Raw genomic sequence first — 27,574 nt, forward strand, 5'->3', positions numbered from 1 at the left:
CAAAGTCCACGGAAATGCCACTCAAAACCCTGGGACATACATCACACCGTGCATCTCTGAGGTGAGTTCTAAGCGCGCTGAGGTTTTGGAAGGGGCTGGCCGCCTGTCAGCCCTTACTCCTGGCTGCCCCTCTGGTCCACTCTTTGCACCTGATAAAGAGTCACTGCAACTGGGTTCCCTTTAGAAAACTTTATTCTGAAGCGGAAAAAAAAAAAGAGCACAGCATATGCTTCTCTTATGAAAATACATAGATTTAAAAAACATATAGCATAGTTGTGCAAGGGGAAATGTTTTGTGAGTATAATCTTACCAAGAACGTAAGAAAGGAAAGACTGCTATACTGACACATGTTTGGCTTCTGACAAAAAGGCACTGTTCTGAAGAAAGGAAAAAACAGCACCAAGGCTGATTAACCATTCTTCCCCCTGATTTTCTGAATATAACACAATGACCCTCACCCCAACTTCTACACATTTAAAATGAAATGTCACAGGGTATCAAATTATTTAAAATGTGCTTTCCTATTGCATAAACATTTACCAGGATTTTCTACTTGAGAAAAAAAAAAGGAAGGTGAGTGTAACACCGCTGCCCAGTGTGCATGTGCTTGTACGTGCTGGGCTTTGGAGCGATTCAATAAACAAGTGAGCTCTGTGTAATCTATTTAGTAAGTGCAAGGCTTCTACGTCTCCCGCCTTGGCTATCTATATGAAAGAGACTGAAAAGGACAGCCGCTCTTGGAGCCAGCAGCCGGGAGACAGTTGGGTTTAACTGGTGCACAAAAAGGCAAAGTGTTAGCCCTCCTACCAGGTTCCTTGAACCCCTCTTTCTGGGGGCGCCTCTGCTGAAGGTCTTGGGGGTCAAGCCTGGGGGCACTTGTGTCCCAGCCATACTCAGTTAGTTTCTCTTCTCACACAGAGCCCTCCCCTAGGAACCCAGTCCTGAATGCACGGCAGCCAGCTCTCCAGTGGGGTTTCAAGAGCACGAGGTATACTGTCAGAGGAAGGCGGTTGTGATCTTCTTTGACGCTTAGTATATTAAATATTTTTGCAGTCTCCCTTAACAATCTCCCCTCCCAAGCCACAGCTACACAAACATGAAACGCAGTTCCAAAGGCAAAGTGAGGCAGGAAAAGCAGCCGGGGCCCCAGTGCAGGTGCCGAGGATGCGGTTCTTCGTTCAACCGCCCCCGCCGCATCCACCTCCGGGATCCCCTCAGGACCGCACGGCACAATCCGCGAAGAGTTTGCTGAGGTTCACTTCGGAGTAGCCACTCTGGGATAAGAACTGCTCTGCTGTGTTCTTGAGTTTTTTATAGTCCTGGCGAACTTTGGGAGTAAGAAACTGCTTCAATTTATCTAAAAAGAAATAAAAATAAAAGGATTACAAGTCTCAGAGGCAGCGTCTTTCAAGACCATTCAGTATTCCTCAAGCACTAGAGCGGGGGTATGGACTTGGTTCGCAGCTCCGCGTCTCAGATGTCCTCGCTGTCCTGTTGCTGGTCTACCCCTGGGGCCGGTCCCACACGGGAGAAGGGTACCTCGAGATTGCTCTGTGGAAGCCTGTCTTCCTTTTCCCTGCCCGCCACTTCTCAGCACCTAGCTGATTCAGCGCCCCGGGGCCAGGGCCACTCTTGACTGACGCCAGCTGCAGGTGCACGACCACGTGCGGCAGCCAAGGTGAACTCCACTCGCAGACGCCGGGCCCACAGTGCTGCCTAGCATGCACGCAACTTCATGCAGAGGACAGAGGTGGCAGGAACTAATCTGTCTCAAAAGGAAGCCAGAGCCTCTCAGCACCAACTCCCCGGATCAGCTGGGCCTAGTCGGCTTCTTCTAGGCCCTTCCAGCTGCATCCCTCCACTACACAAAATTTCTGCTCAAAGAGGCGAGGGGCTGGGCTGTCCGCAGAGCACCTGTCCATCCGCAGGATTTCTTTTTGCTTCTTTGTCCATACTGTGTACCCATGAACTTGAGGTGCACAGACGCCCTTCCTCTGCCTCCTGCTTCTTCCATTCATGCATCCCTGGCCTTGCCTGCCGTTCTGAGAAGAGCACTGCCAGCCAGAGGCATCTTCTCCTCCCTCCCCAGAGCCTACTCTTGGTTCTTAGGAACGAGCAGTGGCCAAGACACCCAGGTCTGATCTTTTGGGGACAGGGGTGAGCCTTGGGGGAGCCAACCCTGCCCAGGATGGTTAAGATGACACAGTTTTTGTTCAGAGCATCTGGGGAACTCTGCAAGGTGTTTGGAGAGACCGACTTTTATATTTTGAAATCCCCATTTGATGGCTGAGGAAACTTGCCCCAGGTTACACAGCTGGAGATCCAGGAGGCAGAAACGCAAACCCAGGTAGCCAGAGCCCCGAGCCTGCACTCAGGGGGCCCACTGTGCACCCTTGTCCCTGCGCCCCATGTTGCTGCTCCTAGATGGAGATGGGCAGGCCCCAGATGCCAGCCTGCACCAAGCAGCCAAGGGGGAGCTGCCCAGCGCCCTGGGATAGGAAAGCATCGGGAAGGAGACACGGAAGGGAGTGCACATCAATCACCCAAAGAAAAAAAACCCGCGGAAACAACAGAGCAACAGTGAAGTCTACAAAACCTCCGGAAAATGAAAACTTGGTCTCCAGATTTTTGTTCCTTAGCTACACATTTGCGTTTGTTCTCCACAACCTTTTCTAAATTACATCAATTGCCTTTCAAAAAACAACAACAGAAAGTTTTGTAGAGAGGATTTAAATGCCCAAAGGGGGTGGAAAAAGAGACGAGGAGAGAGAGAGAGGGGTCGCATCGTTAAGCGACTAGAGAAAGACACTTTGAAAGTTCTAATTATCAGAGTCTAGGAATACACAACAATGGCCCGAGCGGTGGCGGCAGCCTCCCGGCAGGCCAGCGCCCCATGCATGTGAATGACACAAATGCTTGTATGACTGGGGAGAGACATTTACAGAGCTGCGGTGAGACGGGGCAGGGGAGGAAGAGAGAGGGCACAGCTCCTGATGTGTTTACCTCCTCTGCTGATGGGATATTGACTTTTCCCACCAGGTTGGTTAGAAAGGGGACTATTTACGCTGCCACACAGTGGAGTTAGAATGACAACCAGCGTCACTCGGTGCTCTTCTTCGTAAAAGACAACTGTGACCGCCAGCAGATCCCATAGCCGGTCAATACGGCCAAGACACCATTCCACGCCGGTTAGAGATGCAGATAAAAGCTCCGACTTGCTTCCCCAATGAGAATCAAATCAATAACGTTTGCAAGGTCTTCCAGGAAAAAACTACACAAGCTGTCACAGGCCATGTCGGGGGTGGGAGCTGAGAGGGGAAAGGGCTCACCCCTTCTTCGTGGCTTTTTCTCTCCCTTCTTTAGGCACCTGGGCCACCCACGTTGGGCTTCTGTCACCCTGTTTCCTTTAACGCTACACCCATCCACCACTTGAGAACTCAAGGGAAAACCTCAGTGTTAAATGGTAGAAACCAGTTAACGAGGCCAGTAGAACCTGATTCCTTCTCCCTGCTCCAGTGTTGGGAGTCAGGGAAGATGCCACCGTCCTGGGCACCTGACCCGCAGAGACAACTGTTAAAGATTCCGAGAGGCCATTAGGCAAGAGGCAGAGAAGACCTACAGACCGCCCGCCCCAACCAGAGATGCCCCTGGCTGTGGCTGTTGCTGGCTCAACAACCAGCACAACAAATCCAAACTCCGTCAAGATAGGGAAGGCAGTGCTTTTCCTACACACAAGTACACCAGCAGAATATACTCTAATGGACTGAAGTATCACCGGAAATCACTCATCTTAATACACCGGCAAAGCGAATCAACCATTCCTGGGAATAACATTCGAAGAACGTGTATCTACAGCTTTTTTTAACCTGGTCCTTTCTACATGCTGATTCCTTTTGGTGGTATACTAATTACCCAAAATATCTTGTCCCTAAGCCTTGTAAAAACAATAAAATCCAAGTTAGCCTACTTACTAATTTTTCACACAGTATTTTATCAGAAAATAAAATGAACTACTAATTTAAAGTTGCTTTCTACTAATTAGCCTCTAAAACCTCGAAATCATGCAAGCTACAGTATTTTCTGTGTGGGATGAGGTAGACCATCAGCTGCATGTTGAACGTGTCTTACAAATATTTTATTTAAAACTCAACTGATCAAATAAAATGTTAGAACTATTTGGGGAAAAAAAGGAGTATTCTCCCATCTAAGGAAACCATCTCTACTTCAGATATTTTATTTCCGTGTCAGTAAACCAAAAAACTCTTTTCAGCTTTACTCTTTATAAAACCCTTTTTGGACTTAAAGAAACACGCTGAACTAGAAACCACAAGGCAAAGACATTTTAACATCGCCTACTGGTTATTTGATTTTAATTAAGGCAGGCTCAGGCACACAGGCAGCAGCCGTCTCTGTTCTGAATGTCTGTTTCATTTATTTCCGTGCAAAGGTATCAAACAACAGTCAGTTATAATTGATTCTGTCAGGTGTTATACAGTCAGTCATAATTGTCTCTGTGTAGAGGTGTGTCAATTTACTATATCTGAATTAAATATTCTGTCAATTATGAAATCAGGTAATAATTTCAGTCAGTTTTTTAATTGCATGGCTTCCCACCATACAGTGCTCTGCTTTCCCACTTTTTCTAATCCATAGCCTCCCTCCCTCAATGCAACGTGAGCTTTGCCATCAGGGGTGGAATGCAGGAAGCTTTAGGCATTTTGAAAGAAAACCTCTTTACGATTTAAAGCCATCTGACCCAGAGAGAGCTGTGGGAGCCTCTGGCCTGGCTGTCTGTCTCCTGAATATCAATCAATAAGCGAGTCTGGGCTATCCAAAAGATCTCAAGTGACATCCCTGTTTCAGAGAGACACACCTTTAGGGCCCCACATCAAATGACCAGTACATAAACATTTCTCCATCAAAATAAGAAGGAAAAAAACATCATCCCCCACTGAATTCTTATTTAGAAAGAAACTGACAAGGCACGGTGCCAGGCACACATGGCGAATGACGCACTCGTCAACTGACGCCTAGAGGACCGCGGTCGCCTGTTAAATCATGTCTTAGATGCGAAAATATTTCTAAGGGCTGAAGAGTCTCTCTGTTAGTCCACTATCCAGCTCCAGCCCTACTTATAAATAATTATCTTCCATTTTTTTCTCTTCTTTTTTGTTGATACCACAATACAGCCTTCAAATAGAATAAAATATCCGTGGTTTAGCTCAAGTGCTCTATTGGGCTGAGCTGACAAGGATTTAGAAGTGTGATGATCATTCTTTCCACCACTGGTCTGGTTCCTGTTCAGTAAACACAGGCTGGCTGCAGCCTGGCGGTGAGCAGTGCCCTCCTCTCTCCCAGCGGAGGGAGGCGCTGCCGGGCCCCACCATTGGGAAGGGCTGGTGCCTGCAAGTTTGGAAAGAGCAGAGGGCGATGGAAGAGGGGAGGAGCTGGGCTGAGCCCGGTGTAAAGAATGCCATGTCGAGGGTGAAAACTAGAAGGGGAGAGTCGTGCCCCTGACCATGTTTCACTGGAGAAAGAGTCACCTTGAAAGAGATCAAAAATTTCCTTTCAACTGGATGAAGTGATTCTATCAGGGTTGGGTTTTGGGTGTTTGTATTTGTCATGTCGGAAGAAAACTGCCCATGCAGCCCCCTTGCTGAGGTTATAAAAAGTGCTGTCAACCACACTGGACAGAATTTTTTTTGGGGGGGGGTGCAGAGAGGGAAAAAAACACATTGTGCAGGATCATTAAGCACTGTTGTATAAATAAAGTTAGAAGATCAAACGAAAGAGGGGACTCGGGTTAAATGCTAGAAGACAAGCTTAAATAAAGTTCTAAGAAAAAAGCAAGGCACGCTGTAATTCCAAGAACCTATTACTTCAGACAATTTACTTCAAAAAATAAAATCAGAATGGTAAATGATTACCCAAAAGCAATCATGTCATCATCACTGAGAGATGGAATAAAATAATTTTTTGTGAAGTGGCTGAATGAGAGCAACTTAAAAGCCACGGAGCCTGTCAGAAGCACATTATTTCTTTTTACACCCCGTTTCCCAATTCATCTCAGTGCTGCTGACTAACCTCGGCTCCCAGCAGGTGGAGCATTTAAAATAAATAGCATTTCCTACAAAACGCGCTCCAACTGCCCCATGACAGACGCTTCCAATTCCCGGCCAGCCACTGGATCAGCTTCAGCGGTATCTAACAAGGTGTAAATACAATAACAAGCATGTAATTAAGTGAGCATGATGAAGTTAATGGAGATAATTCATTCCATTTTGGGCTTATGAATATTCTATTAGATGTTATCAGGCAGCTGGAATAGCTGTTAATTTAATCATCATTCAGACCAGCAAAATGTTCTTTGTGCGAGCATAATTGCAGAGAATGAATAATTGATTTGACAATTGTACCAGTGGATTTCAAACAGTTCTGTGCGCTCTCAGAGCAGGAAGGGAGGAGAGCTGGAATACTCAAAGCACTGAAGAGGTGGCAGAGAAGCCAGCCTGTAAATTGAACATTATCAGGACACAGATAAAGGACAATTTTTATTTTATCAATGCAACACAATTACATTACAGTGCGCTAGTAATCATTCTGCCCACACTTTAAAAAGGGAAATAAATTACTCTTCATGGGAAAGGACAAAAAGAAATATCAAAACCATTTAGAATCCATTGATATTGGATATTTAATTTTTTTGTATTATATTTTATTATAGGAAATATCAAACTGTGTTTGAGATTGCTGGCACATTTAACTCTGTTACCTGCAATCAGGTACACAGATTGTATTTTACATGTATCTCTCTATTACAGCATGTTCTATGAATTACAATGAATTTATTAGAATTTTTTGAAACTACCCTAATGTTTAAAAAGAACCATCATTGTGGTACACAAGAGTATTGGTCACTGTAACTCTCAGAACTCTGTTCTGGATACACTGAGCAAAATTTTCTTCTTCAAATGGTTCCATACTGCATTTGGGTAGAAAAAGTAGCAACAAAATGTTGACCTTCAACAACAAGCAGTTTCCAATATAAAAACTAAAAAACAAACAAAACCCCTAAGTTTTATTAAGGATCAACTCTACCAAAGGCCTAGAGTTTTGAGTTCCTGCCCATGGAGAAAACATGTTAGTTTCTCCCCAAGCTCCCCAGCATGGCTACTAACGCAATTTGCAAACACCCTTCGTGGCCTTCTATTCTACAAGCCTGCAATTTAATCAAAGCCCAGGGGCTAGATCACAACTACAGTGTATTTCATGTGGGCGCTATTTTTTAATACACATGAAGTCATGAGAAAATGGAGATGTTCCAAATATCTTAATGTCTAATCAATGTTCCACAAAAGACAAGAGGGAAGATGATTAGTCTCAGGTCAGCAGTGCTTAAGGGGGCTTGGGAGGTGGGGATGCAGTGTTCACCACCCAACTCCTGGGTCTTTGTGAGGAAAGGGAGGTTGAGAATGTGTTTGTTTGCTTTGTAAAGATTCCCAGATTCTGATAAGTCTACACCTCCCCCACTGAGGACCAGAACTATACAATTTTCAGGGATGTCTGATTTCAATGACCTCACAGACTTATCGAGTTGAAGTAACATTTTCTACTGGTACCACTCTTCCTGAAGACTCCAGGCTTCCAAAGGCTTGTGTCAGCAAAAATATCCAAGAAGTGTACACAATATCTTTATTGCTCACATACCATTTCTAATCTTGATATTTAATTATCTTAATCTGTTTCTAAACCTGGGTGCATAAAAAATTCAGACTGATTTAATGCACTATTTGGTGACATGCACAAAAGGCCCACCCACGGGATCTGGAAATCATTTACCCTGTAGAGTTAACAGGGTGTGGGTGTGGGTCGGCACTCTCTAGGGAGGGAAGGGCAGACAGGAGAGGAAAAGAAAATGCACATGTACTAAATGCAGGAAGTGGAGACTGGAAGTTGGCATTGGCTTCAGAATCGGAAATTCTGGACTCACTTCTGGGCTCCTATCTCTGAATGTCAAGTCCCTGCTTAGGTTTCTTCAGTTTAGTGAATGAGTAGGTTGAAGGGTTAGTGTGCCCAGGCAGTCTGTGGGATCAAGTTAATGCTAAACAAATGTTAGTCACAGACAATGATGGCAAGAGACAGGCGGGAAAGGCTATGATCCAGCATAAATGGTCATTTTCCACTCCAGCGTAAATGGTCATTTTCCACAGGTGGGAGAAGAAAAAGTCCCCAGGGTGTAGCAAATATGCACCAGGGGCACCTGAGGGAATGGCTTCCACACTCCCTGCCTGGGCCCAAGGCTGTCACCAGCTAAGTGCTTGTTCTTTTCGGGATTAAGGCAAAAGAACGTAGGCCTTGCCCTGGTTGCTCCTTAATCCTCTGGGTATCTCCCCTTCTCGCCAGCGTCCTGTTCTCACAGCCCACGCTACTGTGTCGGGGACAGTTGGATGTGAAGCTAACAGTCATGCTGTGATCAGGGCCTGGAGCCAGCACCACTTTCTGGATGGAGGACAGATAAGGGGCTGTGCCTTCCTAGATCCTGACACTAAGGCAAGTTTCTTTAACACCTCTTCCCCTCTGCACACCAGGGATAGTTGCAGCTACGGTTATTTCAAGGGCTCTCGGCCTGTCCTGGGTTCCATGTCTATTCATGGGTTGTTCACAGTTCCTCCCTACCTGTGTATCACTCTGTAGATATCATATCCCAAGATGCTGAGAATTATATTCTTCATGGAGGGGAGAAAAGTGAACACTTTTGATTAATCCCAACCAAATAGGTATTCTACCACCATAATAATACAATAAATCACTAAATATTCCTCTCTGGTTGTTGGACTAAGGCCTCAGTTTCTACATACAGGCTTCCCCGCAGGGCAGCTCACAACGTGGCAGCTGCTTTCCTTCAGAGTGAATGAGCAGGAGAGTGAGAGTGCATGCTCAAGACGGAAGTCAAAATCTTCTGTAACCTAATCTCAGAAGTGATGTCCTGGTGATGTCCCACCCTCTTTGGCACTGGGTCTGGCTCATACCCAGAGGAATAGGGCTACTGCGTAAGAGTGAACGCTAAGGGGCAGGGATCATCGGGTGCCATCTTAGAAGCGGCCTATCAGAGAGGGCCACTGCCCTGGAGAAATGGTGGGAATACAGAAAATCATGAATAAATATATTATTTGCCAACTTGTGGGGTATGTATTACAAAAAGCTAACTGACTCAGTGTGGAACACCTAAGGAGTGGGGGAAAATCAAAGGCCTTAAGAAATCTGAGGGAAAGTCAAAGGCAGACTTTTAAATGACTGCTTACCATCAAACTCATTATCCAAGGAAAAGTATATGAAGTCAAATTCTGTACCAGATACATTTTTTGGCTACTCCGGATTTAATGTTTATGTAAAATGGATGTGGCTGTGGATTTCTGACTCATCAGCTACAATCTAAATCTTAAAAGCAAGGCAGCCACTCAAAGAACCAACCGTGGAGTTTGAAATACCAGTTTTCAGGGTATCTGGATTAGCAACCTCTACCCTCTTAAATTCTTTGAAGTGATACGCTGTATTTTCTCCAAGTTCTTCTATTAAGCTAATATGACTTTGTCTCTTGGAAACCCGAAGACCATGGTGTATTCCATTCCAGGGTATGTCAGTCAAGCTCTTTAAGTAGGATTCTCTGTCAGTTTCATCACAATTGACCACGTATCTTGAAACCTTAACTGGCTGGTTATCAAGATGGCCACTGTCCTTCTCTGTCAACTCCAGGGTGGTCCAGGGGAGGTAACTGGTGACTGTGTCCCACCCTACTTAGCGTTTTAACTGGGGCATCCCCTCTGCCACAACTAACATCAAGGCTCTAAGGAAACTGTCCTAAGAGCAGAACGCTTTCTTAGAAGTTGGAGGCTCGTGTGAGGCTAGGTAGCCTAAGTGAAGCCACCCATAAATACAAGCTGAATAAAATTTAAATTCTACCTTCAGAATTTAGCAAAAATTTGGTAAAGTTGACCTAAAACTTAAAGAAGAAGGCTTTCTCCTCACAGGGTTGGCCAAGTACTGACCATACTGGCTAACTCCCAAGTAGGGGGAGTGGTTTACTAGAAGCAGTTAAAAAAAATTGGTATTTTATGTTTTATGCCTTTCATTATCATAGGGCAAGGGTTGGCCAAGTATGGCCTGAAGACCAAATTCAGGCTGCCACTTGTTTCTGTCAATAAAGTTTTATTGGCACACTGCCATGTGCATGTGTTTCTGAACTGGCCATGGCCACAGCGGCGAACATGAGTAGCTACAATGGAGACTGCCTTGTTCGCAAAGCTGAAAATATTTACTTTGTGACTCTTTATAGAGAAAGTTCACCAATTCCTGATATAGAGAGGGTGAAAAATACATATAATACATATTCTATTATTTCATCCTGACAACAATCTCATCAGTGAAACAGAAGAGACGCTCTACCCATGAGGAAACCGGACCAGGAAGCTTTTTGCAAGGCCACACCTGGGCTCACGCTCCTTCCTCTCCGTGTGCGGAGGGGCACAAAAAGAAACTCGCATTCTCCTACTTCCCAGTCTGCGCGACTGAACTTTAAAAATGCACAAGTTCTCCTCAGTACTATTATAGGTTTCTTACCTTTGGCCCAGACAACCGAGAGTCTTGGCAATTTCAGCCCACGTGGATGCAGGATTCTGGAATGAACCTGCTCACCTCCCCTCCCCGTAAGGCCAAACATTTCACTTTATAGACAGTTAAATCTGCTTTAATAAAAATCGGAATCCTTATTTCAGTGCATTCTGTGGCTCTTCTTGGATTAAGATCAAATGAGAGAAGAAAAGATGGACTGAGCACATCAGGGAATGTTCTATTGCACATTCAAGATTCTTCCCAAATAAATGCATAACCCTTGTGGTACAACTTAAGAAAATCTCTTTATATTCTCCTTTAAAAAAAGGCTTCTATCCAGGCATTCTTCTAAGAGAATGTGTTAGTAGCTAGAGACACTCATCACCTCCATTTCTGTATATTTAAGATGTACCTTTTTAGCTACCAACAAAGAATCCCCACCTCGCTCTGCATTTTTACTATCACAGTCCTCAATGTATACTTTTTAATGCTTATTCCAAAGCTAATTACAAAACAGGTCTTATTGATTTGCAAATTGTTGCTATCCATTCAAAGCTATGTCACATTTATGACTCAAAGATTAAAAGGGAGAGCGGTGTGTCTCTTACATGGTACATTCTTGATGAAGTCACTGAATTCCCCGAAGCCTCTGACCCTGTGGAGCAGCCTCTAGGCCCTCATTTCCCTCACTTTGCAGATGGAAGCAGGGGGCTCCAGAGATGTAGGTAGTGGAGGACGCGACAGAATGACAGAATCCCTGAACCACCATTCCACAGAAGAGGCAAATGGTGCTGTGGGAGGTCTAACTGCTTTCCTGGATGCATCCCTCTAAGCAGGGCAGTCTCCTTCCCACATTAAGGCAGGGCCACTCACACTGGAGAGCATGCAATGGATTCTTCTAGATGGCGCTAGTGAATGGGCTGGTTACAGATACTGACCACATCATTATCAGGGCCTTTTCTTGAATGCTTTAGCAAAAGTAAAATGCTCTTAAACTAGAAACTGAAGGAATATGGAAATCTGAAAATAAGCCCAGAAAACCATGACATCCGGGCATGAACTCTGGACTCACATAAGGCCGAGAACTCGTAGGCTCTTGATCGGTGGAACAATTTGTTGGTCTTCACCTCTACAACCAAATGACCACATCCCTCACTGGCAAATGACCTGTGTTTGGGCCTCTCTACTTGTTCAGTCAACAAATATTTATTGACCACCCACTAGGTGTCAAGTACAATTTGGGATGGGCTGGGGGTGAAGGAAGGAATCCAAAACTAAATCCGTGTGACAGCTATACTTCAGGAACACAGTCTGGCAATCTAGTTGGATTTAAAAAATACAAATAAGCAAACGCACCACAATTCTATGAACCCACAGGAGAAGCATGAATTATTAATTACTTCAACAGACATATACTGAGTGCCTACCATTTGCCAGGTATGCCCCGGAGATACAGGAATGAACAAAACAGACAGAAATGCTTGCCTTAGGCAGGTGGGTATAGCCCAGTGGTGGAGTGTATGCTTAGCCTGCATGAGGTCCTGGGTTCAATCCCTAGTACATCCATTAAAAAAAAAAAAAAAAAAGCTTGCCTTAGCCATCATGGAAGACAGCATAGAGACTCCTCAAAAAATTAAGAAGAAAATAACCATACGATCCAACTATCCCACTTCTGAGTATTTACTCAAAGAATACAAAAACACTAACACAAAAAGATACACGCATCCCCATGTTCACTGCAGCATTATTTACAATAGCCAAGACATGGAAACAACCTAAGTGTCCATCAATGGATGAAGAAGATGTGGTATCTGTAGATAATGCTACTTGGCCATTAAAAAAAGGGTGAAATCTTGCCATTTGCAACAACATGGATGGACCTTGAAGGTATTATACTAAGTGAAAATAAGTTGGGGGGAGGCTATAGCTCAGTGGATAGAGCACATGCTTAGTATGCACAAGGTCCTGGGTTCAATGCCCAGTCCCTCCAACAAATAAATAAACCTAATTATCACCCTCCAAAATAAAAAAAAATAATAACTAAAAAAAAAATAAATGTCAGATGGAGAAAGACAAATACCATAAGATTTCACTCATATTTAGAATCTAAAAAACAAACAAAAGTAAGTAAATGAACAAACCAAACCAAACACAAAAATACAGAGACCAGAGTAACTACTAACAGAGGAGAAATGGGTAACGGTGTCATCTGGATGGTGATGGTGACGGATGGAAACTGATGGAAACTAAATTTCTGGTGGTGAGCACTCTGCAGTGTGTACAGAAGTAGAAATACATGTACATGTGAAACTGATATAATGTTACATATCAATGTTACCTCAATAAAAGAATAAAAAATGCCTGCCTGCATAAGGCTTAGAGTCTGATTATAATAGATATGGTTAACAAAAGAGAAAACTCCATTAGAGATAGTATAAAGGTAAAGATACATTCTTTAGAAGAAAGGCAGTCCAGAAACCTGAGATTTGCTTTTATTATTACTGCAATACATCTAACAGATCACAACTCAATTATCTTGAGCACCGCTTATAGGTTATTTATGTAGTTTTAAGTCTAAATAAATTCTGTGGAAATGGAGCAGGCTTGAAATATAGTGTTACTGCCACCCTCAAAACAGCCCATCCATTGGCCTTGAATTGAAAAATATGGTTCACTCCAAAATACATCGAATCCAACATATATAGCTGCCATCTGTCCTGCAGTCATAGTAGGAGTCCTTTTCATTCACAAGCAAAGCCAGTGGAGGGGGGGAGGGACTTGAGATGGAGAGAGGATAAATTCCATTTGTGCTATTAAAAAAAAAAAAGTAGAACAGTGAACCCAGTGGTTGAAAAGTGAAGATAAAAAGAAGAAAACAGTAATCTTGCTACAGAAACCAGAGAATTATGTTCTCGCTCACCCCCCACTTTTTTTTTTTTTTTGCTTTCACGCTGCACAAACTCTAGCACCCTGAACAACTCACTCTCCTGCTATTTCCAGCACTTTAAAGAAACTTTTCAACATTTCTGTTTGACACATTTTTTCAACAGGGAGGTGAAGACAATAAGTAAACAGGTAGTGAAGGGCTATTTGGAGAGCTGGTCAGTCACAGTAATAATAAAGGGAAAAAAAAAAAAAAAAAAACTCCACCAGAACAGAACAGCTATCCTATGTGCGGCAGCCACAGACGGCACCTGACCCCTGCCAAACAGTTTTCAGAGTAATTTTAATGCTACTCTGGATTTAACTTGACTAACTGGTAGCAATTGAGCACATCTTTTTTTTTCTCTCTCTTTTTTTTTTTTGTGGGAGCAGTTATCTAAAATGCTACAATAACAGCATCAAAAGTAGAATGGTGGAAGATTGGTTTTCCATTGTGCTGCTGAACTGGCATAATGCCCACTTTAAAAGCAATTCCCTGCTCATCACTGAAATCTGGCAGACACGACACTAAATGCCTTGAGGGAAAAAAAAGGGGGACTTGAGAAGGGGGAACCCACTCCAACCACCACGCAAAGGGGGGAAAAAGAGAGTGCCAGATGATGAATCTAGATAAGAAAAGAAAATTGCCAAATAAAAAGTTGAGCATGGCACGCAGCCTCCCGACAGGCTGTACTTAATTTGCTCGAAGAAGATTTTGTCTATGGGTCTGCATTAGTAACTGCAGAACAAAACAAAAGCAAAATATATATTTATGTCTGTCTATTGTTCTGATGAAGCAAAAACCGAGTGAGTTCCGTCAATCATGTGTCAAATGTGTCTTCCCCGTTTTATTTACCACCAAATATAATGAGTAAATATGTGATAATAAAACTCTTCTTTTTACATGGACATATACAATTTTTCCTCCTGCTAAATACAGGTAATGATTTAGTAAGCTTTCAAAATGTCTTTTTACTGTCAATAAAACTAATTCTATTCCCATTTTCATGTGGGAAAAAAAGGCTTTACAAATGAAAATTCAAATTAAAATTCTGATTATAGTGTAGTGTGACAACACCTGTATTTATAATTTTACTGTCAGCTAGCTTGTAGTGTTTAACAATAGCTTGAAGTAGAAAAGTAATTGGAATTTGTCTGTAACATGCCAGATGACGGCATCGGGCGCTTTGCTACGCTACAGCAAATTTGGTTTGATGGCAAAATAACCTCACTGAGATTTCTACACATCAAAGGTTAGCGGGGCTGGAGGAGGGGGAAGGTCTCCCAGGTATGAGACCCCTTCCGGAATCTGCAAGTTTGCATCTGATGAGTAAAGACCACCGTGACCCTGACTTGTGCTCCTGGCCCCTAGCCTCCCCCGCAGCCTCGCAAACCGCGCTGATGCAATTGAGTTTAAGACCAGATAAATCAACAACAATAAAACCCTGTTCTGTTTTTCTTTAAAAAAACTTTTTTGGATTTTTTGGTGGGGGGAGGTAATTTAGGTTTATTTACTTATTTAATGGAGGTACTAGGATTGAACCCAGGACCTCGTGCATGCTAACTATGCACCCTAACATTTGAGCTATACTCTCCCCTCTGAAACCCTGTAGTTTCTAAAACCTTCTGATGACTTCATTCAGCTATGAACCTGGCAGAAGCGGGAGGGATGAGGGATCCTTTGGGTGATGAGAAGCATGCTTGGGGGCTGTGAGCACCCAGGTGGAGCAGGGCGAGGCCCTTGCCAAGGACAAGGAACAGAAAGCTTTCCATTTCTCAAAGGCTGCACAGCCAGGAGCGCTGGAGATGTTTATTGTATTCACACACTTTCAATAACCACAGATAAATAATAAAAGGTACCCACACAGATGCCTGAGATTTGCTATTTATCAAAAGATTAAGAGAAAACGTACACACCCCACTTAGACTTTTACTGAAGCCAGATGGAGAAAAAAATTATTTAAAGCAGTGTTCTGCTGTCAACTCGAATCCTTCAAAACTCATAAACACACACTCATCTCCACACAAAACTTGCCTTACTCTAGTCTACAAGTGAAAAGCCCATCTTTTTCATTATCCTAAAGATGGAAAAAAAAAAAAAAAAAGAAGCCACATACAAAGGAAAAACAGAATGACAGTGATGTTTTAGTTTACACTAGATATGGCAACACACACAAACTGTCAAAACTATGGAATGAAAAAAGCTGTTATCAAGCAACTGTCAAGAGAGTCCTCTGAGATTTGGAAATCTTGTGTTTATTGTAACTACTGCACATTACACAAAGAAAGAAACAGCCCTCTCCTTGCTCTTGCTGCTAAATATCATGCAAGAGAACACAGGCTTCTCCCTTAGTATTTAGATTAATTTTTCCCCCGTGTGTAATTCTGTGCTTGACAGAGCTGCTCCCCTCCTCCTCGCTTTTCTAACAATATGGCCAAAGTTCAGAGAGAAACTCAAGGTTACATCAAACATTATTTCATTTCGAAAACCATCACCGCCTCATTTCATGTTGTTAACTGGTTGTCTATCTGTAAGAGTGGAATCTTGTTAACATCAAAATGCATAGTCTTCACCTGAATGATTTTTCTTCTGACTTTGAATTCTACAAAGAGAAGCATAGCGTGGAAAAGGCATAAGCACTTACCATAAAATGATTTTAATTTGTGATTCTCTCTCTTTCCATCTCCCTATTAATGCATACATCGAGAAACCCAAATCCCTAAAGGAAAATTACTGTCTTATAAGGGGAGATACAAGAAAATACAGGGTCCAAATCTCTTCCACAGTGCATGGATATGAGTGATTTATAGGTCGTCTCCCCAACCCAAACTCAAGGGACAAAATTCCACTTGTAATTGAACCTGAGTCGGTACATTTTACTATGCTTGCTAACGTGGCCTTTCCACCTGAACATCAAGGGGAGCATCACTCAGACTCTTAATTCTTGCTCTGAGGCCACGTAGCCCTTCTCAGCCAAGTGCAGAGCTGAGCCTCATCGCTCTGAGCAGCAGATTAATATGAGTGAAAGCAGCCTTCAGGTGTTTCCGTTTTAATTTTTCATGTTGCCTTCAGATGCAGAATTCTTGCCTTCTGACATTCCTCAGGATGCAGAAAAACTGGACAGCAGAACCTTTACTGTAAGTGTAATTGCCTGGATTCAGATGAACCATGGGTCAAGTCAACTCACAAAATATGTTATTGCAGAAAAAAAAGTTAGCAACGTACGGGCTGACATATAGAACAACAGTCATAACTCCGGACCGAAGAGATGCCACTGAATTTACTTCTGCATGTGGTCCTGGCAGCCTTGCCTACTTGGAGAGCTAATGAGAACATGGGGGCGTTACTGATGCACGTGCTGGCCAACTTGGTGATGCAGGAGAGAAGTCAACGAGTCTTGAGGGGATCTTGGTTCTAAATAGATTACAATGGTTACCCAATACTTAGAACATACTTATTTTAGGTTTCAGTGACCTGGTATGACTCAGTCAGTAACAGAATAGGTCAGTCAAATTTTAACCTGAGGTAAAAACAGTTTAACAGTGATGTCAGTTTTATAAAAATGAAGCTGATTGCCTAGTAAAGAAAATCTGAATTCTTCTAGAGCTCTTATGTAATCTTTTATGATTTTTAAAGTGTCCCTCAATTAATAACAGGAAAAAGAGGAATATTGACATGTTTTATCACTTGCATTCTCTAGTACTATTTTAGAGTAAGTGGCCAATTTACATTCTTTTCATGCAATGAAAATCAAGTTTTATGCAATTATCTTAATACTAACCAGTTCTCTGCTAATGACATTTTATTCAAGGTAAATAGTTAATTTTTTTCTCCTTAGTCTAGTGACATTTTGGCAAGTTTTATGTGGAAAAAAGAGCTGCACAGTAAGTTATGACAGCTGGTTCATTAAGGAAGTTTGGGAACATCTGCAACAAAGTGGGGGACAGTACTTTTATTCACACAATTTACAAACCATTAGCACTGCGCACACAGTAGTTAACTTTCAAATGTGCTCTAGAGCTAAACTGTTCAGGTTTGAACCTTGACTCTGCCATCGACTTGCTGTGTGACCTTGAGCAGTACCTACATCGCCTCATCTGTAATGTAGGGATAACAACAGAGCCTAGTTTGGCAGAGGGTATAGCTCAGTGGGGGAGGGTATTACTCAGTTGTAAGAGTGTGTGCCTAGCATACACGAGGTCCTGGGCTCAAGCCCAAGTACTGCAATTAAAAAAAATAATAAAAATAAAAACGAAAAGAAAAGAAAAGTGCCTAGTTCATATGTTGTTGTGGGAATTAAGTAGGTTAAAACACAGGACTTGCTTACCATAGTATCTAGTGCTTCATGTAGTCAATAAATGTTAACTATTATTATTGCTATTTGCATACCTAGTATCATTTTATACTGTGAACTGTGGATCCTATCTAGAATCTAACCAAAAACGGAAAACATGCAGAGAGAACTACTTCACATCATATCTGAGCCAGGTGGGACATGAGCTAAGTAGGGGTGGGGGTGTGTACCAAGACCCCTGCCAACGTTCTTTATTCCATACTGGGAGGCCTTTGGATTTCATAAGCGTTCAAATGCTAGTACAGATATAAGTGGAAATCTCTTAACTATAATAAAGAACAAAGAAGGAAGCACTGTTTACAAATACGTATAATTTGAATTCTTAGAACATAAATGTGGACAAAATTCAAACAGCACCAAAAAAGCCTATAATGCAAACTCCCGAATTTCTGGTTAAAGATGGTACACTAAATACACATATTTAGTTCTGTAAACTCCTAAATCTGCACTAAAATGACAGTAAAGGACTTTGTTTAAAGGCATAATAAACTTCAAGGAAGAGGAAAACAGGAGTGGAGGTGCCAAAAGCAAAAGCTAGAAAACAGAAGGACAAGAGAGAATTTACTTGACAGGTCCCAGAAAGCACGATTCTAGGCAGGCAGTGGGGGGAGCTGAAGAGGAACCTGGTTTATCCCATTAAAGCTCCCAAGAGCCTGTGAATGGGTGCCTGGAGGTATCTTGAAAAGAACATCTGGAAAAGAACAGGTGAAGGGCGGCCTTAGAAAATTGGTTGAAGCATGTTTCAGAAACAGATCCCAAGTCCCTGCCTCCATTCTGGCAGAAGGCTTATTCCCTGGTGAGGGCCTCTGAAATGAGGGGGACACTGGGCCGATACTGGATGCTGAGACCCCAAGTTCCCTTTCCTCCTAGATGCTGGCAGCCACCTCCCGCAGCAATGAGACTGGAAAAGTCTTCTTTGAGGAATCAACCAGCCTATGAGAAAAAACTCAAGTTAACTGACATATTACATCCATGAAAGAGGGACATTTGGGGAACAAGAAAAAGTTCTTAGAAATTGGAAGTGTAATAGCAGAAAGAAAAAACTTAATTGGAAATGATGAGGAGATAATCAAAGAAGAAATTCAAGAAAATTTCCCAGAACTGGAAGGCTTGCCTTTCCAGATGGAAAGGGCCCAGCATCACGAGTGAAGACTGCTCCAGACCAAGACATGCCGTCGTCAACGTGGCCATGGCTACGTGCACGGGAGAACCTCTGGTTTTCTCAAAAGGAACTGGCGATTTAAGGTCACATATAGAAAGGATTAGGAATCGGAAAGGTTTTCAAAAAAGAGAGTAGAACATTGTCTCCAATATTATGAAGGAAACTGAGTTCCAGCCTAGAATTCTCTCTCTATTCATTAGGTATGAGGTGGACTAAGACCATTTTAAGACAAGGTCTCAAAAACTTCATGTGCCATGGATCTGTTCTCAGAAGCTACTGGAAGAGGCACTCTACTTCTCCCCAAAACAGAAACAGTGAACAAAGATGCAGACTCTAGGACATGAGGACTCTGAAGTGAGTGCTATGTGAAGGCAATGCCCAGACGAGGGTGAGGGAGAGAGCCCAGGATGACAGCTGCGCATCAGGCCATGAGAACCATCAGCCCAGAATACCGGGTATGTTTGAACTGGATTAAGAGCAGGTTTAGATAACCAGGGGAAGGGCTGGTATGTATAAATACTGACTGCTGACCTGTCAGAATCGTGATAACTGCCTTATGGGCATGGGGCAGGGGTGGGGGCGGGAGCTGTCCACTGTAGGAAGTGACCAGATAATGCACTCTGTGCCAGTTGTTTGTAGATAAGGAGGTAAACACTAGAAGCAGCACCACAACGAGTTACAAATGGTTGCTTCTGAGGTCTGGCGAACGGGAAGGCTGTGGGAAAAGGGACAGCTTTTGGTAAGCAGCCAAACGGAACTTGTGATATGAAAAATTATGTGCATGTACAACAGATAAAATTCAAGAGTCAACCAACCAACAAAAAGTCTCCCGTCCACCCCTAGCCCCTTCTCAGAAGCCATCGTTTTTTGCCCCTCTTTGTGCCCGCCCAGGAATATTCGGGAAGCTTTATTAACATGTCACAGAGGCAGGAAAACCTTGGCTATCTAGAACTAGTAGGGTAGCTGGCTTTGCTGAGAAGGCTGGAGATGTTTATGTGAATTATGCAAACTTCTAAAGGACACCTTTCTCAAATGCCTATATTACAAGGTATTGAACTCTTTCTGGAAAACTAAGAGTGTTCACTGTGAACACTGCTTCCCGTGAGGGCCTGTGCCAGCTGCGTGTGCAGGGGCAGGCAGGACGCAAGCCGACAGTGATGGTGCTGGAACTGGCTTTTCTGGACCACTTGCCGATTTTTGCCCTGCTTTCAGGCCAGACTGCTTCCCCCAAATGGCCTAGTGGTGCTTTTCTGGCTGAGTAACTTCCTAGGGTGAGGCTTCTTAAGGACTTTTGTACCAACGACCTCTTTGGCAGTCTACCAAATAAAGCCCCTGGACCCCTTCTCAGAATGTTTTTAAACAGGTAAAAGAGAACACACAGGATCACAAACCCAATTATACTGAAATACATGTATCAAAGTATTTAAAGAACACATTTACGGCGAGCAGTACATGTACTTTCTGATTAAAGCATTAAGTGACAAGATCTAGTGTTGTAACGACTGCAATTTCAAAGCAACGATGAGTATATAAATGAGATTTTAGGTGTTGGCATCAACTGTAATGTTACGTGAAAATATCCTTGACTTCTACTGGTGACAAAATCATAGATGCTACTAGTACCACTGTAGTCTGAGGTCTCCACCTAGAATTGAAGGGAGGGCTAAAATTCCAGTCAGAGGTTAGTGAAAATAAAGATGTGTCTTTTGCCCACTCAGGTTCACAGATTCCCTGGTTCTGGAGGAGCTGTTCTTAAAGTGTGAGCCACGGACCCTTGGGTTGGGGTGGGGGGGAGGGGGGAACGTGAGCCCCTTTCAAGGATCCCTGGGGTCAAAACTTTTCAAAATTATACTAAGACATTATTTGTCTTTTTCACTCTCATTCTGGGTCTGCAGTGGGGTTTTCAGAGGCTACATGATATGTGATGTTGCCATGGACTGAATGCAGAAGCAGATATTCAAAATCAGCTGCCTTCTAATAAGCCAGACATGAAGAGATTTGCAAACATTTAGAGTGCTACTCTTCACAGTTTTTTGGGGGGGGGGGAGAATATAGTTATTTTCATAAAATAGGTTTCTGTGTTGACATGTGATGAGTTTATTATTGTTATTTTAAAATGAATTTAAGGCCCTCAGTACTTTTTAAGCATGTAAAGGAGTCCCCAGACCAGAAGTCTGAAACCCGCAAGGCAACACAGCTGCCTTTCTATAAAACCAGTGACCCAGAGACCAAGGCTGCTTTCTTCGTGCCCAGAAAATCATCACTACATTTACTTCTCTTAGTGGCCTTTGAGTCGACAAAATACTATGTAGGGTTTCCTCACCATTTAGCACAGTGGCCCCAGGCCTTCCTCACTAGCTCACTCACCCACGTCCTCTCATTCGCCCTAAGTTAAGGTTTCCTAACCTACTGACACTGCAAGCTGCCAATCTTCTGTTGTGGGGACCATCCTGTTTCCATAATAGGATGTTCACCAGCATCCCTGGCCTCCACCCACTAGAAGCCAGTAGCACGCCGCCCCCCTGAGTTGTGACCATCAAACATGTCTCTAGACTTTGCCCAAAGTCCCTTGGATGGCAAAATCATCCCTGGTTTGGAACTACTGTCCTAAGTGTACTTGCAAAGGATAACCACCCTGTGTCAGACAGGCTCACTCTTCACACTTGCCCAGTAATACAAAGACTCTTTCTCGAGGGTGAAGATTTTTCTTGTCATTCAATGACTTTTTTTTTTAAGTGAAATACGCACTCTCCTGGGTGGGTGGGTGGGATTTAATGGGAAAAAAACCTGAATGAAGATGAACAGTAAGCTACTCAAGAGAATCTGGGGCAAGGGAGAATCAATCAGTCAAACCCCGAATTCATGACATCTCTGCTCTGAAACGGGCTGAGAACTAGAGTCATCCCCACAAGGACACAGTAACCTATTGGGAGGCAAATGGGTCTGATGAGGAACACTGCACATGTAGGTTTGCTCTGGGTCAGGGACAGAAGCCAATACAATGTAGATGGTCCCCAAAGAAAGACGGTGGCTCCTGGGGAGGCCTGACTTTGGGGAGATCATGGAGAAGCCAGCTTGGAATAACCAGAGGGGAGAGCCTGCCTTTTTATTTGGGAATGAACATATTTCAGGTAAATGGAAGAGCTTGGAGAAGGCGCAGGTTACTGCAGACTCTTTTGAGGACTCTAGACTCCACCAGAACATAAGCAGATTTCACCCACATCTTCCTCAGGCCAAGTCCAAGTTTCTTTGTCCAGGGTCCCCTCTCTAATATCCAAGCCAGAACTGCGCGATGGAAGGAGAAAGGACCAGGAAATGAGTGTCTTGTCAACTATGCCAGCTAACTGTCAACAGACAAGCTGATGGTTGCTGAAAGAAAGTGGAACTCATCCTATAAGCCTACTTGTTTTTATAGAATCCTTGGTTTCTCAGGAAAAGTTATTTAAAAGACTGTTGCCTCAAAGACCGTTTTTAAAACTATACACCCTTAACAGTACCTTTAAAAACTGGGGGACTGCCTGTCTTCTCATCCCTGACTTCAGACTCCTCCAGTTTTCCTTTCTTCATCACCAGCACACTATGCCCTAAATGGAATAGAAATCGTTCCACCACCTCAGTGGAATTAAGAACCCCTCTTCTATGCTGGCTCCCGCTCCACCGAAAGATTATGGATTCCTGGAGAACCAGGACAGTATATCATTTGTCTCTTAGAACAATTAAGGCCTGGCAGAGAGATGTTCACTACATGTTTAATGAAAGTTAATAGAGGGGAAAGTTCAATGAGTTTGGAATCCAAAGTCCTACACTGCTTGATGCTTAGAGGAAAAATGCAGTCCTGCACAAAAAAAAAACTTACCAAGAAAATGGATTCTTCTTATAGCAAATACTTAATGTGATAATATATGCTAAATATGGCACTTAACTTTTGTTAGTAATTTCATTTTTTTTTTTTTGCAGTAAAATCCAGTTTATTTACCATGGATGTGAGGAATAGGTTATTTTGGTTACCTCAACATGATGATGGTTAATGGAAAGGTAATAAAGGACTGTTGATCAATTTTTAAAATGTAATACAACAGCATCTATTAATAACCAAATTCCATCCTATACATTCTCCTTAATGAGTGATTATGAACATTCACCAATATGGTACAGTGCACATTTCTAGTTAGAACTTTCTAAAGAGTTGGATTTTTATATAAAATGAGATTTCCAAGGCCAAGTCTAAATGGAGGGTTATAATTAACGGGGAAAGGAAGCACAAAAATAGAAGAAAAGGTAAATATAACAGGAGACAAAGGTAAATATAAAAGGAGGTAAAGAAACTTTTAAGAGTGTATAGTCGAGGCCGAAGTTCAAATTGTTGAAGATTTTATTCTTCAGAGAGAGACAGAGAGAGAGCGAGCAGCTGGACACTGGCTAACTGAGTGGAGGAGCCACAGAGGGCCGCTTGTGACCCAGCGTGGAGCTTGATGAGGAGGGTCCACGCTACCACCCAGGACCCGGCCGCGGGTGCTCACACCAACGACACGTTTCCAGTACAGAGCTGCAAATGTCAGCCCTCCAGGGTGTGACTTTTAAAAAATGTTTATATTTGTATCTATGCAGAAAATAAGCTTCAGAACACAGGAACAGCTAAATCCAATTTCTTAACACTACTGCCCCTCAAATGATCTGCTTATGAATCTTTTTACCCAGGTGTGTATGTACGAAGATTCTGGAAGGTGCCCACAAATCCACTGTGGTAACTTCGGGGAGGGGAGTTGGGGTGGGGCAGGGGTGGAGGACTACTATGCTTTGCTCTGCACACTTTGCCACAGTTTGGATCTTTTACCACAAAAATACATTCATGTAGTACTTGTAAGTAAAACAGAAACAAAGACAAAACCCATCAAGGTTAAATACATATCTAGCGTCCTTGGATGAGAAAACCAAAGAAAGACGTTCTGTGAAAGTTCTTAAAGAACCTGAGCCCATCTCCCATTGTTGCCTCAGATTTAGCCCAGTACAGCCGCTCTCCACGAAAACAAAAATAAAAAAGGTCACTTCGTTAATTATGACATTCAGAGTAACAAGAAAGGACCCACCTTTCTTCTTTTCTGGGACACAAAAATTCAACACTAAAATGTTATTGAATCGAGTTAGTATTATCAGTAAAAAATATGCTCTATTTCCCATTATTTATGCCCTATCCTTTTCTTTCTTACCAATTACATTCCCTATCATTTCCAAAATATAGACTGTTTTCAATCAACAGATTTCTTTATTACAGCATGCAGCAGGCTTGTTACTGCCTCTTTTCTATACTGAATTCTTGATTGGACAAGCATTTAGAATTTAACATGGACCATGATTGCACATATCCAACAAATTAAAGCTGCCAATCTCTTTCTGGAGACCATCCTTTATACACACTACCAATGAGGAGCACCCTGAGTATATCTGCTCAGGAAAAACGGGCAGGAGTGAAGAAGTGATCACCGCCAGACCTGCCATGTGATCTAGCTCCTCTTCTAAACACTCGTTCAGATTACTGCTGTCCCTTTAAAACGTCTTTTGTAACTCTGATGTCTAAGTCATCCACATAACTCTTTGAACATTAACTATTCTTCATAATCTTTTGTTGTTGTTGTTTTTTGGGGGGAGGGGGGTAATTAAGACTTATTTATTTAAATTTTTTAAAAATGGAGGTACTGGGGATTGAACCCAGGACCTCGTGCATGTTAAGCACACAGTCTACCACTGAGGTGTACCCACCCTGTCATTCTTCATAATCTTAAAAAAAAAAAAAAAGGACTCGATAAATCTGAAGAGTGAAAAAGCACAGCAGATCAGAGAGATGGGTGAGAAGGCTCATCTGGAGTTCGCCGATGAACTTGCTTTTGGATGATGGGGGCTGGGTGGCGCAAGTGGTGTTTTCCCTGTTTCCCTCTCTAGAAAATGAGAATACACCTCAGGTACATTTCGAGCAGCTGTCTGCTGGGGAACATGAAGAGACTTTCCATTAAGTGACACTGGACAGAAACGAGATTTTATTACTGGGCAAGGTTAGCACTCAAGGTTTATAGTCCAGTAAGTCGAACCAAAATGTTTTCAAAAACTCGAAGAAAGATGCAATCCTGTGGTTAAAGCAGAGTTACTAGTTTTTCAAATGAGAATGATGTGGAGTAAACATTTTACAATAATAAATTTTAGAACATTACTTACATTATTAAGACGAACTTCAGTTAGACTCACTCAATACGGGGCTTTTGCTGTCTTATAAGCTACACAAAACAGTTTCCTTATTTGAATTGTCAACCGGAGGTGAGAGTGTTGACAAAAGAGGACTCTTCTTTGATACCTTTGTTTCTCCTAAGAACCAGGGACTCTTAAGGAGAGGGGGTTCCAGATTTGACTTTGGAAACGATGAAAAAAAATTGCAAAAATATACAGGGGAGAAAGAAAACTGTCCTGGAACCAGTTTTCTTGCTATTTTTAACAGGGGTTTGGCTGGAGGCTCACCTTTTCCTTCCTCCCAAATTGTCAAAGTAAAGACGCTAATGAGTACGATATAGCTGAACTCTTACGCGCTCGCTCACAGTGGCCTGGCCTCCTGACTTGCCCAGAATCAGATGATGCGGGGGAGTAAGGGCGCTGAGGTCAGGCAGCGGCCTGGGTTGGTTGGTTGGTTGGTTGGTTGGTTGGTTGGTTGGTTGGTTGGTTGGTTGGTTGGTTGATTCATTCATTCATTCATTTGCTGTCAGGCCCACAGTGAACACCCACCATCAGATGTGGCTGGGCTCAGTGCTTAGCAACACCAGGGTGAAAATGACAGTAACCAGCCCCGGCTCCAAGGAACTCAGCTTTGTTTAAGACGGGTGTGAGGCAAGAGACAGATGTGACAAAAATCTCCGAAGACCTACATGAGGAGGTGAGTGCCTAACTACCCGCAGGGCCAGGGGAAGGTTCCATGGAAAGAGGCACGCTTGAGCTGGAGAAGCATGATTACAGCTGGAGTGGAGAATCTGAGGACAAATCCTAAGTTTAACTTTGGAAAGAAAACATATTGATCTTCCATTTACCAAGTCTGCCTTGACATCAGCATATGTTAATGTTTTCCAATAACGGGCAGGCTTTTAGTTTATGTACTTTCGTGCATACAATTCTAGTACAAACAGCTTCTGTACATAGTGGACACTGATACCAAAGTGTCTGATATCCAGGCAGACTGGTCAATGGGGGCACATACCCTCTACCGAGAATTTTAAGGAACTGAGCTCCTCTTTCCCCAGAGCCACCTAACACGGGGGACACATTACAGGGTTACCTAGGTTCACTCAAGTACTCTGATCGATGCGCTGATGGCCTTAGGGGTGATTTTGGAGGTGGTAGTGGTAACAGATGTTTCCAGCACACCAGCAGAGAATTTAGAAGGAAAAAGGTCTGTTACTATCCACACGGGAATCTCCCCAAGACTGAGTATCAGCCACAGGTGAAATGGCAGGAATGCTTTGTGGAAGCAGCATCAGAAGGTGTGTACCGTATGTGGCACACAGCAGGCACCTGGTCTATGGCATCCATGATGTCAGGCTCCTTTATTGATGTATCAACTGCCTGGGGCATTATGAGATTTTAACCATAGCTTTTTCCTCTGGGAATCTGTGAGTAACTACAGAATGACTCAGGGTGAACATGGTTGGAAAAAAAAGTGCCTTTCAAAAATGCACAGTATTAACACTGTCCATAAATTAAAGTTACAGATTTCATAATACCATGCCCTATGGATTTATTTGGTGACAATGACCTAATTTCAACACTTCTTGTGTGCCTATTATGTGCCAGGCAGTAAGCTAGTAAGACATACAAGCGCCAGGATGACATTTTAATGTAATTCAAGAATTCTATATTTATATAAGAACATCAGAATTCAGCTAGAAAACAGTTCTTTCATTGTTTGTTATTAAAATACTTTTAAATTTGAGCCTGAATAACTAGAATTAGTTTTGTGAACTTCCTGGTACATTCAAATCTTTAAATATATATATATACGTATATGTACATGGATATATACATACATATAATAAGTTAACTTATTAACAAGTATGAAGTGGCATATAACTATTTTCTTTCTGGGGTAGGATTAATTATCACAAGAGATTTGTAGCTGAAGGTCTGTGAACTGTTAGATCTTCAGTAGAAACTGGCTATAAGGTATATTCTTTCTGTCTAGCTGGTGATACTCAATATTTTTAAAAATTTAAATACCTTTGGGCGAGGCACACACTCCCAAGCTCCCACCAGTCAACACCTCCCTTGAGCTGACACCCTGACATCTGATCCTTGAAGGGGCTTGACTTTACAACCTCTGCATTACATCATAATGCAGAAGGAAACAGATTTAATTAGTACCCAAGACACACCCCAAGAGTAACAGTAGCACAGACTTCCCCAAACATCAAAGCTTTTAGGTCATGAGAGTTTTAGTAATCTGAAAATGAGTTCTGTACTGCCAAACAATGACTGGCAGGGAGCTGTTAGGTTGGGG

General features: G+C 42.8%; 1 protein-coding gene across 2 annotated transcripts in view; it reads right to left on the reverse strand.

The window, feature by feature from the left end:
* Positions 1 to 558: 558 nt before the first annotated feature.
* Positions 559 to 27,574, reverse strand: part of POLA1 (DNA polymerase alpha 1, catalytic subunit) — a 265,803-nt gene continuing 238,787 nt past the window's right edge. For both annotated transcript variants that reach the window (XM_010986714.3, XM_031445684.2), the window contains exon 37: positions 559 to 1,357. In XM_010986714.3, coding sequence (XP_010985016.1) covers positions 1,215 to 1,357 — 143 coding nt within the window. In that variant the 3' untranslated portion in view covers positions 559 to 1,214. The remainder of the gene's footprint in view (positions 1,358 to 27,574) is intronic.

Source organism: Camelus dromedarius, chromosome X (assembly GCF_036321535.1).
Source record: "Camelus dromedarius isolate mCamDro1 chromosome X, mCamDro1.pat, whole genome shotgun sequence".
Classification (NCBI taxonomy): Eukaryota; Metazoa; Chordata; class Mammalia; order Artiodactyla; family Camelidae; genus Camelus; species Camelus dromedarius.